At 42.2% G+C, this 14,279-nt stretch overlaps 1 protein-coding gene across 1 annotated transcript; it reads right to left on the bottom strand.

The window, feature by feature from the left end:
- Window positions 1–3,862: 3,862 nt before the first annotated feature.
- On the bottom strand, window positions 3,863–6,675 carry pde6gb (phosphodiesterase 6G, cGMP-specific, rod, gamma, paralog b). Its single transcript, XM_041889139.2, has 4 exons — window positions 6,517–6,675; window positions 4,679–4,914; window positions 4,528–4,568; window positions 3,863–4,405 (listed from the first exon to the last, which is right to left on the bottom strand). Exons 2-4 carry the CDS (start codon window positions 4,822–4,824, stop codon window positions 4,329–4,331), a joined length of 264 nt encoding a protein of 87 aa, XP_041745073.1. The 5' UTR covers window positions 4,825–4,914; window positions 6,517–6,675; the 3' UTR covers window positions 3,863–4,328.
- Between the last annotated feature and the right edge of the window lie 7,604 nt (window positions 6,676–14,279).

Raw genomic sequence — 14,279 nt, 5'->3', positions numbered from 1 at the left:
GTCAACTTTCACATTTACTGCTACCCCAGTAATCACTCCTTTCAATGGCACCCTTTTCTTGAGAGCAAAACAATTCGCATCTCCCATTCGCATTGTCCCCATTCATTTGATGCAGTACGCCTGCTCCCTCTGACCAGCAGAAACACAAACAATTATCATAAGACCACTTCTGGTTACCTTCACCGATTCCACAGCACTCAACTCTGTTTTCACCCACCCTGAAACCACAAATGGATCAGCCAAAAGGCAAAGGGTCCACTTTTTCCATAAATGTCACTCCTACCGTCACAGACTCACCTTTATCCTGACCCTTGGTGCAAGCCTAGGGCTCTGAGAACTTCACCACACCTACCACATCCGTTAATTTGCTCTCACTAATTTCCATATCTCCTCCTGTCTTCGATCCGGCGTACAGCTCACTCTGTTAACACTTTCTACCATTCTTCTTTAACAAACCATCTTACTTTTTTCTGCAATTTTTACCGGACTCAATCTCACTTTCCTCCTTCTCTTCAACCTCCTCTGCCTCTTTTTTCCTCCATTCCTCCTCATTATTCCAAGTATACGTGTCCTTATGATAACATTGTACTTCTCCTAACATACATCTCGTTCTTGCCATCTCAAGGGACGCCATTCCCCTCGCTACTTGGGGAACCCCCGATAGCAAAGTTCAATCGTCTCCTGGTTGAATATTTGTTGTTAAACTTTGGAGCCCTTTCAAAAGAACCGCGCGTCCACCCTTCTCCCGCATATGATCCACACCGACCCTGGCAAAACTCATCTCCTCGCCACTAACTCTATTGAGTATAGAGTACCACAGTATGAGTCATAATACCCATAAAACCTTGCGGTCAAACAAGGAAATGGTTCCAATCGTTTTTTCCGCCTTTCATTTTTCCCATAGGGGATTTTAGAAACACTTAAAATAAGGGATGTGTTTCATGTAGGCCTACCCTGGCGTGACGTTTTGATAACCGTGTAAATCTCTCTAGGACAATGTGACTTTTATAAATATATTCGCCTTTATATACCCCCCAAAATGAAATGCTAATTAGCTGTTAATGTGGCTATCATAAAGAACTACATTTACATTTACATTTTAGTCATTTAGCAGACGCTCTTATCCAGAGCGACTTACAGGAGCAATTAGGGTTAAGTGCCTTGCTCAAGGGCACATTTACGTCATTTAGCAGACGCTCTTATCCAGAGCGACTAGAAATGCCATGATGATCTGGACGAGACTGCCGAATCGAGGCAAAGGTAAGAATCTCTGGATTAACTATCTAATGTTAGCTAAATTTAGTAATTCATAAATTGGCTACATTTCTTTAAATTGACAGTTCTGTGAACTTTCTTGTGCAAGTTTTAAATTGACACAATACCTGTTAGTAAAGGTGTCAGCTAGAAATGACGTGCAGGGATTTGTAGTCTTGCATGATGTCTACTTTGATGCTAATTAGCATGTTTGAATCTGAGAGTAAATAGAGCCTAATATATTGATAAATGTAAACTTGTCCGAGAGAGATTTACATGGTTATCAAAACGTCACGCCAGGGTAAGCCTACATGAAACACAGCCTTTATTTTAAGTGTTTCTAAAATTCCCTATGGGAAAAATGATTGGTAGAAAAACGATTGGAACCATTTCCCTGTTTGACCGCTAGGTTTTATGGTAATTATGACACCTCCACTATGGGACTCTATGGTAGAGTTTAGAATTTATGCAAAGTTTATGTATATTTTGTTTATCTTTTATATCTGCAATAAATGGGAACATCACCCAATACCCTTTTTTAAAATTCATACTATTATGCCAGCTAGAGCTGCCAGGTCGGAATGTATCCTCTTTATTAGAGATATTGTAATATTAGATATATGCAACATTTTGATAGGCCTTAAAAAATAAACCAGGCAAAGTATTTATTTTCCTTATTTTTGTTGTTGCTTTATTTAGATTTGTTCCTGTACAGATGACTGATCTCTGATGACATGAGTAGCCTGTGTTGGCTGCTGAAGCGTCCATCTTCTTCATCCCTTATTTCTTACCATTCATTCACTGCTACTAATTTGACATTCACAGGAAACTGAGACAACGTGGACATCCATCCTGCAAGACTACAAACCCCTCAGGTAACTTTTCACTGTCAGGGTGAGGATTCCAACACAAACTAAGCTGTTGTAGGCTACCCATGGCCTTCAACTCATTTATCAGAAAAGGAGAAAAAAAGAAAAATGGTAAGATAAAATAAGTAGTGGGCATTTTATAAAGTTATTCTTCAGTCGGTATAACATATTACAAATCAGTGACATAATTTAGCATAGAACTAAGAGGCCATTATCAGTGCAGACTGGTCTAGGGAATGTGGAGGGCAATGTTCTATCTAGAGATGAAATGAAATGATCAACTACAATGATGATGAAACACTAGGCTATATGGTGAGAACACTACAAATGATGGATGACATGATAGAGAGATGATGATGAGGTAAGATGGTCTTTAGATGATTACACAACACAAACTACAAATGGACAACTACAAAATAAAACGAGTGTGCAACAAACAATACACACACGACACAATGCCAACATGCGATGGACAAAGTAAAAGACAGAGAACATGCAAACATAACATAAATACATCTATAAACGATATAGGCTATTAAAATGTGACTGGCCACAATGTATACATAAGTGTACATTGATCTCGAGAAATGTGATACAAATATGAGACTACAGTGAATGATGGTAAGCATGACAATGATGGAATGAGATGAAATGATGGATGGAATGAATGAAATATAGAGAAAATGAATGAAATAGAGATGTCATGACCAGCTAAATAAAGTGACAAAGAGACATTTGCATTGGGGAAGGTAACCTGAACAAGATTACACAAGACATCACAAACTACTACTGACCAATCACAGTGACCTAGTATGGTAGATTATCAGGTGAGAATCACATTTGAAATCGAGTTTGACATCTGAGGTTTGTGGGGAATCAGTTATAGTAATGTCGCAGACACATTCATCTCCATTCAATGTCTATCATGCTGCTTGTGGTAAAGGCAGCAAGAGCCAAAACTGCCAATTACAAGGTGTTTTTCCCCAAGCCATAAAACAAGTTTATATCCCTGAGAATACTTAGTTAAATATACATTACATAATAAAGATAGTCAAAATTGTTTGTTATACAAAATGTAGAAAATAAGTGGTAAGAAAAAGAGGGGTAAAGAGGAGTGTATGAGGATGCCAGAGTTAAACAGGACGATAGAATGATAGAATCCTGGTTTTGTTAGAAGTCGTGTGTACCAGTGAAGGATTGGTGATCCTGAGTTAGAGGAAAAGGGAAGGGGATGATGATGTTGTTTCATCCACATTGTCCTAGTGACAGATTATGCTCAGCAATGACCAGCACCTGTCTCATCTCTACAGGAGTCAGATTTTAAATGTGTGATATTCGGCATCAATGATAGATTTGATCTATGATGATAAAAGATGTGCCGAGGCACGTGAAATGAGAACCCACCCATTTCACGGGTATGTCACTTGTTTGTTTACTCAACATTTGAGGCTGCATTGCTTTCGTAAATTGTTTGTTGTGTTCCATGAGGAAGAGGAGAAAAAAAGAGGATAGAAGAAGAGCAGCGCTTGGAGATGGGGGAGGAGAGAAGAGGAAAATGTCTGCTGGTTAATGCTGGATAGAATATCGCTGTAAACTTGATAAAGATAGACAGAGATACCAGAATATCCTAATCATGAGCACACATGTTGTATGTGAACTTTGGCTGCAGAAACAAAATAAGAAACCAGTGAAAGATGGAGACGGTTATTTTCTGTACCGCTTTCCTTTTTTGTGGGAGGTTCTTCGCTTTGATATATGTTTGATAGTTCCAGTCAAACACAGTGAGAGGGCTGGGGGCAGATGGATGGTTTGAAGATAGACGGTAGAGAAAGCGACACATCCCACTCCATCATTTTTTCTGATCTGGGTGGGGCCACTCTGGTCTAGTTATTGCCCCTACCCTGCGGAGGGGGTGCCCCAGAGCAAGACATCTCTCTGGCTCAGGGACAATAACTAGACTAGAGCCAGCTGTTTCCTCTCTCTCACGTGAACATGCCAGATAATATAGAGGAACTGTGAGCTCACGCGGGAAAGAATGCTCATGCGAGAGAGGAAACACCCACTTACACAGACGGGAACATTGAATATTTTTTACAATGGTAAAAGACTTCAGTGAACTATATTCATTTATTCACAATCTTTGGTTTGAAGTAGATGGAGGTGGAAGTAGAGGATTGTGGAATGGATGGTGAAGGTCTGAAGGACTTAGATGATACCATACTTGGCCAGCTCGCTAAGCTCCAGGTGGTTGAAGGCCTCCCAGGGGCAGATGACTGTGATGTCTGCAGAGGAAACATGTTATGTTTAGTAACAGTCAGTAGGCCAAGCAAATCCTACAGTATGGTTTTCTACACTTTTTAGGGAAGGCACAGGTAGAGTAGATGAACAGTTGTAATGAACTTACCAGTGCCTAAACCCTCCATTCCAGGGATATCATCACCAAAGCTGTAAAGGAGACAGAGATCATTTATTTATAATCAGACCTCATGAAAATGTAATTATGCACTTGTCGATAGCCTGTTTGAGACTAAGAAACCCAATGAATGTGGCCTTACCCCTGGATTCCCTTCTTGGGGGGCTTGCTCTTGAACTGGCGAGTCTGCCTCTGCTTGAATTTAGGGGGTCCCTTGCGTGGTGTGGCAGGGCCCCCGGTGACACGGGTGGCAGACTTAATCTCCAACTTGGGGACCTCGAGATTCATGGTTAGCAGTTAGCAGTTTTTTTGTGTGTGCAGGTGGTTATGCGTTCAATCCCTCTCTGAAGTGTTGTCGCCTTGATGAAATCTCCTCAACTGGGGAAATGAGAGAAACAGATTTGATCAAATTTTGATCCTTCCATCAACACTACAGTACATGATCTAGTGCTCACATTTTCATGACAATAAAGGCTTGTTATTCAGTATTGGAGCGTAGAATGGAAGAAATTAGAAGAAAGAAAGAAAGAAGCTAACTACTGGTAGGAAGATAGCCCCTCATCCTCAACAACACAGAGCATATTCAACACCAACGCGATCTGCTTTGATACCTACATTATTACATGTTTTATAAGGCACTTCATTTTCTGAACAGCCCTTCACAACCTTGTCTGAGGGTTCACCCTAATGCCTAATCTCCTTACTGATCTGATATTCGTGGGATTATGTTTTAAATGCATATTGCCCTTGTAATTGAATGTCTATCTCGGATAGGCTACCTCGTTGAGTGACGCAAAATGATGACCCAATTTCATCATGTAATCCCCAGCTCAAGTTAATAAGCACCCCCCTCCCCACCACCTCCACCCTCCTCGTTTCAAGCAAGCGGCCAGCCATCCACACTTGAGCTAATCTCATTAGTACAAGGACAACACAAAAAATGTGCTGAGCAGGCAGACTGTTTAAAGTGCTGCTCAATCCTATCCTCTCTTACAATGACATTCCAAAAACTATGGCTCATGAGCTAGAATGTTTCATATTGGAACCAATTTAACTGTGCACATCTATGTTGAGGCAATATCACAATTAGTGTTCAATGACTCATTGATAATTGAAACCTAAAACAATGAAGTATGAAAATAAAATATCAGCCTTATTTGCTTTCCACAATTGGGTAACTAACATTCTACAGACCTCTCTGGAAATGAATACACCAAACAATGTCATATCGTTGTTCTGTCTAAAACACATTTCCAACATCAAGAACTTTCTGTCTAATTGTAATATCCATCCTTAAACCAGATGAGCACCAATTATCTGGAACACATATTAGGCCATACTCATAGCTTGCAAACTACAGATATACTGTAGGATCTTAATTTAACCAGTTTCTCACAGCAGGAAAATAATAATTATTGTGTGGATTATAATTAATGGAACATTTTGTAGGGGTTGATCAATTTTTTGTTTACGGCAAATCAAGTCTGAAATGTTCAAGTGGAAATGACAAATGTAAGAAGTAATTTAAACCTCGAATACACTACAAGTTAGAATTTCCTGCTGTGAAATGTACTGCAACAACAGGGTGATCATATTTTGACCCTACACCTGTAGGTACTCAACGCAAATCAGGTTGTTTCTCCGACCCACACTCAAAACTGTCTCAGCACAGGACAAGGTATTTTTGACCAGGCATCTAAAGAAACTACTATCTGCACTGAGACTTCAATAATTCAAATACAATATTCTGCAAAAAAAATTCAGTTTTACCCATACTCTTTCCCTCTTCTCTCTTCTACAAACAATGTTTAACAGTACAGTAACAAAATCCATCAAGTGTCTGTCATCACGGGCTAGGTTTCTGAAAGGATGGGTGTACTCAGCGGCTACCCTTGCAAGTTAGACAATTGTTTCAGAAATATTACACATATCTACAACTACCAAAGTTAATGTGAAAGACTGGAAATTATGGCTACTCACCGGCTGCTTGAGTGAAGGCTAGCCAGACGAGTGGACGTGAGCGCTGAGCACAGCTCTCTCTAGTAGATCTGTGTGTGGGTCTATGCTAGGTTTGCTATGAAGGCCAGGTGGGGCTGACGGGACCTCTTATAGTCACCTCTGCAGATTAGGAGTGTCCCGCCTCCCATCCCTGACCCACTGTCATTGCTGCTCTGGCCTGAGGTGGGGGTCAGGGGGTGGGGGGACACTTGTGAAGGAGTGGGGAGCAGAAGAGAGGGGGTGAGGGAAGATGGATGGAGGGAGGGAGTTAGAGAACAAAGACAGCAATAACTTGAATGCATTTAGTGTTGATTCTATTCTAGCATGTTTTCCAAAGTGGTCTTCAATTATTGTTTATCCACAGCCTTCCAAATCATTCAAACTAAATGCAGAGACATAATAAGGGATACCAAATTGCATGGAGATGTGAATGAATCAATTGGATGAACGATGTAATCCTGGCACCCAGAACCAAATCAGCTACTCGGTTTTAATGATAAGACTGTCACGAAAGATGATGAACTATGTAGCTAATACAATATTGACTTGGATGGTAATGAAGATTCTCCATATACCGGGAACCTTCCAGTCCTAGCCCTACTGAGCAGCCCTCCCACCTGTTACGTAACCTTCTCTCCATCCATCTGCTGGGCCTGGTTCTCTGGGCTGGCCTGGCCCAGGGGTGTCAACAAACCCCCAATCCCTTAGCAGTAGCTCAGATTGGCCTATCTATTACTCGATGCACAAAATAGGCTAATCCTTTACGGCGAGTGTCTTCATGGTACACTACTCACCATTGCATTCAGAACTGAGATTACCTCACTCCAAAGACACTCCATGTCCCCCCCCCCCCGCCCCCTCCGCTCAGAAAAACAATTACTCTGACTGTAGTTGTGGATTATAGTGTCTTGATTCTGTTTTTCTGATTAGTTAATTACATTAGGTAAACCCACCCGTGTGGCAGGGATTATTTCGCCTCAGTAGTTATTGGCCAATCTGTGCTCAATCTTGCTTATCATCTACAAGCATTACATTTTAAATTAATGACAGGGCAGACAGATTGCATGTGTACCATCAATACCATCTACTCGCATCAACACCATAGCCTACATAGTGTATATTTACCTATGTTTGACAGTCTTTTGACCAGACAACTACTGCAGCATAGGATCACTTTAATAGGATATAGTTTAGTTTATTAGGATCCCCATTAGCTACTGCACATGCAGAAGATACTCTTCCTGGGGTCCACATGAAGCGTACAAATATATTACAAAGTACAAAACAGTAATAGACTACAACAACAGAAGATATAACATTCAATTTAAAAAAAAATAATGTCCCCAAAGTTAGTTTTGGGTGTGTGGTAGGTAGGGGGCATGGGGCAGGAGGGATGGGGTCTTGTTTTGTGTGGTTTAGTTGGGATGAAGGGTGTGTGTGTGTGGAGGGGGAGGGGGAGGGGGGTCATTGCTGCCCTGAGGATGTGTCTGTCTGGTCTGGCTGTGACTGGTCACCTCTAAGGTCATGACTCACGTGGACACACAAGGTGCTTCAGTCTCTCTCTATATGGAGTTAATGAGGGGTGAAGGAGAGACAGCAGAGGGCCACGATCAATGTAAAAAATACTATTGTCAGCGATCAGTCCATAGACTACACAGTCTGATCAGTAGCCTATGAGATTAATTCTGGGACAATAATTATTCCTCCAGACATGAGGCATATGAACAGTTCTTCCCCTCAAATTGCTTCATTTTGTCCAGAGACCTTCAAATTCTGTTACCTTCACTGTTAGAACACCTGGTATGGAGTATATGTCATCGTGTGATATTCGTCAGAGCCAGAAATTAGTAGGCCTATGGAGCTGACTATTGTTCGGACCTGCAATATTGTTTCATGTTGGGCATTACATGCATTGTACCCCGGCCATCCTACAATCCAAACTAGATCTGTCTCCTGAGTGGCGCAGTGGTCTAAGGCGCCGCATCGCAGTGCTAACTGTGCCACTAGAGATCCTGGTTCGAATCCAGGCTCTGTCGCAGCTGGCCATGACCGGGAGACTCATGGGCGGCGCACAATTGGCCCAGCGTCGTCCAGGGTAGGGGAGGGAATGGCCGGCAGGGAGGTAGCTCAGTTGGTAGAGCATGGCGTTTGCAACGCCAGGGTTGTGGGTTCGATTCCCATGGGGTATGAAAATTAAAAAAGAATAATGTATGCACTAACTGTAAGTCGCTCTGGATAAGAGCGTCTGCTAAATGATGTAAATGTAAAATGTAGATGCCCTCAATCTCACACAAATTATCAACGAACCTACCAGGTACAACCCTTAATCCGTAAACATGGGCACCCTCATAGATATCATCCTGACTAACTTACCCTCTAAATACACCTCCGCTGTCTTCAACCAGGATCTCAGCGATCACTGCCTTATTGTCTGCGTCCGTAACGGGTCCGCGGTCAAACGACCACCCCTCATCACTGTCAAACGCTCCCTAAAACACTTTAGCGAGCAGGCCTTCCTAATTGACCTGGCCCAGGTATCCTGTATGGATATCGATCTCATTCCGTCAGTAGAGGATGCCTGGTTGTTCTTTAAAAGTAATTTCCTCTCAATCTTAAATAAGCATGCCCCATTCAAAAAATAAAGAACTAAGAACAGATATAGCCCCTGGTTCTCCTCAGACTTGACTGCCCTTGACCAGCACAAAAATATCCTGTGCCGTACTGCATTAGCATCGAATAGCCCCCGCGATATGCAACTTTTCAGGGAAGTTAGGAAAGCAAAGGCTAGCTTTTTAAAACAGAAATGTGCATCCTGTAGCACTAACTCCAAAATGTTTTGGGACACTGTAAAGTCCATGGAGAATAAGAGCACCTCCTCCCAGATGCCCACTGCACTGAGGCTAGGAAACACTATTACCACCGATAAATCTACAATAATCGAGAATTTCAACAAGCATTTTGCTATGGCTGGCCATGCTTTCCACCTGGCTACCACTACCCCGGCCACCAGCTCTGCACCCTCTGCTGCAACTTGCCCATGTCCCCCCCGCTTCTCCTTCACACAAATTCAGACAGCTGATGTTCTGAAAGAGCTGCAAAATCTGGACCCCTACAAATCATCTGGGCTAGACAATATGGACCCTTTCTTTCTAAAATTAGCCGCCGAAATTGTTGCAACCTCTATTACTAGCCTGTTCAACCTCTCTTTCGTAACGTCTGAGATCCCCAGAGATTGGAAAGCTGCCACGGTCATCCCCCTCTTCAAAGGGGGTGACACTCTAGATCCAAACTGTTACAGACCTATATCCATCCTGCCCTTTCTTTCGAAAGTTTTTGAAAGCCAAGTTAACAAACAGATCACCGACCATTTCGAATCCCAACGTACCTTCTCCGCTATGCAATCCGGTTTCCGAGCTGGTCATGGGTGCACCTCAGCCACGCTCAAGGTCCTAAAACATATTATAACCGCGATCGATAATAGACAGTACTGTGCAGCCGTCTTCATCGACCTGGCCAAGGCTTTCGACTCTGTCAACCACCGCATTCTTATTGGCAGACTAAATAGCCTTGGTTTCTCAAATGACTGCCTCACCTGGTTCACCAACAACTTCTCAGATAGATTTCAATGTGTCAAATTGGAGGGCCTGTTGTCTGGACCTATGGCAGTCTCTATGGGGGTACCACAGGGTTCAATTCTTGGGCCGACTCTTTTCTCTGTGTATATCAATGATGTCACTCTTGCTGCTGGTGACTCTCAGATCCACCTCTACGCAGACGACACCATTTTGTATACATCTGGCCCTTCATTGGACACTGTGTTAACAAACCTCCAAACGAGCTTCAATACCATACAACACTCCTTCAGTAGCCTCCAACTACTCTTAAACACTAGTAAAACTAAATGCATGCTCTTCAATCGAACTCTGCTGGCACCCGCCCACCCGACTAGAATCACTACTCTCGATGGGTCTGACCTAGAGTATGTGGACAACTACAAATACCTAGGTGTCTGGTTAGACTGTAAACTCTCCTTCCAGAATCACATTAAGCATCTCCAATCCAAAGTTAAATCTAGAATTGGCTTCCTATTTCGCAACAAAGCCTCCTTCACTCATGCTGCCAAACATGCCCTCGTAAAACTGACTAACCTACCGATCCTTGACTTCGGCGATGTCATTTACAAAACAGCCTCCAACACTCTACTCAGCAAATTGGATGTAGTCTATCACAGTGCCATCCGTTTTGTCACCAAAGCCCCATATACTACCCACCACTGTGACCTGTACGCTCTTGTTGGCTGGTCCTCACTACATATTCGTCGCCAAACCCACTGGCTCCAGGCCATCTATAAATCACTGCTAGGCAAATCCCCGCCTTATCTTAGCTCATTGGTCACCATAGCAACACCCATCCGTAGTATGTGCTCCAGCAGGTATATCTCACTGGTCATCCCCAAAGCCAACACCTCCTTTGGCCGCCATTCCTTCCAGTTCTCTGCTACCAATGACTGGAACGAACTGCAAAAATCTCTGAAGCTGGAGACTCTTATCTCCCTCACTAACTTTAAGCATCAGTTGTCAGAGCACCTTACCGATCACTGCACCTGTACACAGCCCATCTGAAATTAGCCCACCCAACTACCTCATCCCCATATTGTTATTTATTTTGCTCATTTGCACCCCAGTATCTCTATTTGCACATCATCTCTTGCACGTCTATCATTCCAGTGTTAATACTAATTGTAATGATTTTGCACTATGGCCTATTTATTGCCTTACCTCCATAACTTGCTACATTTGCACACACTGTATATATATTTTCTGTTGTATTTTTGACTTTATGTTTTGTTTTACCCCATATGTAACTCTGTGTTGTTGTTTTTTATCGCACTGCTTTGCTTTATCTTGGCCAGGTCGCAGTTGTAAATGAGAACTTGTTCTCAACTGGCTTACCTGGTTAAATAAAGGTGAAATAAAATAAATAAATAATAAAAGTACTACAGTCATATTTTGAAGTGAATATCACTATTGTAAAATAGATACAATAGACTAGATTAATATTACATCAGGTGGCTAAACATTATGTTTACTATACAAGGCTAAGTCAGTTGTTCCCAACCAGGGGTACTAGGACCCCTGGGGGTACTTGGCCTATCCACAGGGGGTACTTGAGAAGAGTTGTGAGACCATAGGCTTACTGGTAAAATGCAAGAGGGGGCACTTCAGGGGTACTCAGAGCAGAGAGAAATTCAGTTGGTGGTACAGTAAGCGATAAAGGTTGGGAACCACTGTGCTAAGTGACATGGAAAGAGAGTACACATCATGACTTGAGTGTAAATGCATTGTAAACTCCCAAGCATCTCCTAAACCACTGCACGTTACTAGGATCCTGTGTTGGTGTCATTCGTCGGAGCTGTAGTCAGTCAATCACTAGTTGCCATAGCAGTGTGGAGTGCCCCTGGTTTCCTAGGTGACAATAACCCTGATGTTACCAGCTATTTGTGAGTCAGCAACGTATGTCCTACTTATCAGGAATGCAGACAGCGCTAGCTTGGCAGCGAGGGGACATGTTATTGTTTGATCTGGGTTACTCTGGGGGGATTAAAAAAGAGCTAGGTGCTTTAGGGTCATCATGACTGGTTCTGACATAATGGAAAAAATTTAAGTTACTGGCTGTACTGTAGCTCAATGCCAAGTGCTTTTTACACCACTGCTACATGTCACAATGCCCTTTTCCTGTGCATTCGTTCTCACATGGAAACAAAACTTCCTACAGTATGAATAGAGGTGGCAAAATGTGTTATTCAACAGATGAACACTGGATTTTTGAACGAAGGCAACCTCCAGTTGTCAATATCAGAGTCAAAACGGTCAAAGGAAATGACAAAGGCTTCATTCATTCATACAAGATTTATTTCACACATATGTTGTCCATCATCAACATAGATATCATTTAGATAATAAATAAGATAAAACAACACATTCACCATCAACCAATATAAAAATGTATTCAGTCCATATACCTAAAACATGTCAACATGTAAATCCATCAAACATAATTGTGCGTATTGTATTTCAAGTGTCAGCTAAATCTCTTTTTCAGGTTCATTTACCACAGAATAGCAGAAATGAATCCATCACACGGTCAGATGGCATAAAGAAATTAAACACGACATCAAATGCATTGCGATTATGTGAAATGTTTAATCATTACACTATTGAATGCTTCAACATAGTAGGCAATTATATCTATACATACATAAAATGATAATACATGATTTTGGCTACGCATGTAATATACTATAGATTAGGTAAGAAGACGCAAGATTTTGTAATGACAAAAGCTAGTTGAAATGTCCTTGAACAAGTAAAATGACAGTTTGACAGACACATACGATAAAATGCATACCAGTCTTCAAATCTGAGGGAGTGATTTTAAAGTGCATACAGTATCAAAAGGCCTTCAATGTCCCCATTCCCTCTCACTCACTGCCGCACAAAGCCATACTTAAAAACTCGACTTCTTCATCATCCTGATCTCCATCTTTAGGAAGGCTTTCAGGTTCTCATCCGGTACATTCTCCTCAATAGCAGCCAGGGCCTTCTCTATCCCCAACCCTCCATTACAGTAGTAGGTTAGGAGCTGCTCTGTGTGCTCGATCCACACACAGTTATGACAACCGCTCATACAGCAGTGGGTGGGGGCGGGTGGAGGGCCATCGGACTTGGCAGGAGGGGAGTCAGAGGTACTGGGGCCGGGGCCAGACTCAGGGCTACTGACTGTAGTTGCGGTCTGTCGTCTACTGTCTGTGGGTGATGTATTCAGAGTAGGAGGAGTGGCTGAATCGGGTCCAATACAGTCAATGGTAGAGACACTACAAGTAGGAGAGGTTAAATCAGGTCCAGTGGTGACACTACGGATAGTTCCTAGTCTGAGGTAAGGTTTCACCCATGGCAGTTGAAAACGTTGAGGGATCCTCTGTCCCAGGTGTAGCAGGTACAGGATACACAGCTGGTAGAAATACAAAGCATGTTAGCTAATGTCATGGAGCCAGCGCAAGATATGTCTCGGAAAACGTACCCCAATCCATGAGAAATGTGTTGTACGCCGAACTGTCCCATTATCCCAACTGTTACACTGAGAAGATTGAATGACTGCTAGTTTTTTTTAGCGGCGGTGTCTTAATCTACACAGGAAGCCTGTCCGACCCTAGTGCGGCTGTAAGCAAGCGGGTCGGATATGCTGGCTACACCATCATGTGATTATGAAAGTGAATGGGGAGAGAGAAACGGGATGGTGTGGTTAAGTACATAGCTAGTCCCGATTGTTGTGATGCTTTCCATTGCTTGTACAGCATTGTCACATACTTTACAAAACCTAAACATCCCTTGTCTGTCACGAATGTTGAATAAAGTTATATTTGAACTTACTCTGCCAATAGTCCGTTGGGTTGGTCCTTCAGCTGATCGAAATTTGAGACAAAATATCCACTGGAAAGTATTATTAAACAGACTTCAAAATGATACTAACTGAAGTCTTGCAGGGATTTACATGGTTTTGCTTGCAATGTGCCAGGTTTTACCAATTTCAACTGCAGTACTGGTGCTCTAAAAAGTCGGGTAAATAATACTTTTCTGTGGATATTTTTTCTCAAATTTCGACCAACTGAAAGACCAACCCCACAGACAACTGGTAGAATAAGTTCAAAAGTAATTTTATTTAACTTGTAAATAAACTTTTCAAGT

Source organism: Coregonus clupeaformis, unplaced genomic scaffold (genome assembly GCF_020615455.1).
Source record: "Coregonus clupeaformis isolate EN_2021a unplaced genomic scaffold, ASM2061545v1 scaf0080, whole genome shotgun sequence".
Taxonomy (NCBI): Eukaryota; Metazoa; Chordata; class Actinopteri; order Salmoniformes; family Salmonidae; genus Coregonus; species Coregonus clupeaformis.
This window is presented reverse-complemented; position numbering and strand designations above follow the sequence as displayed.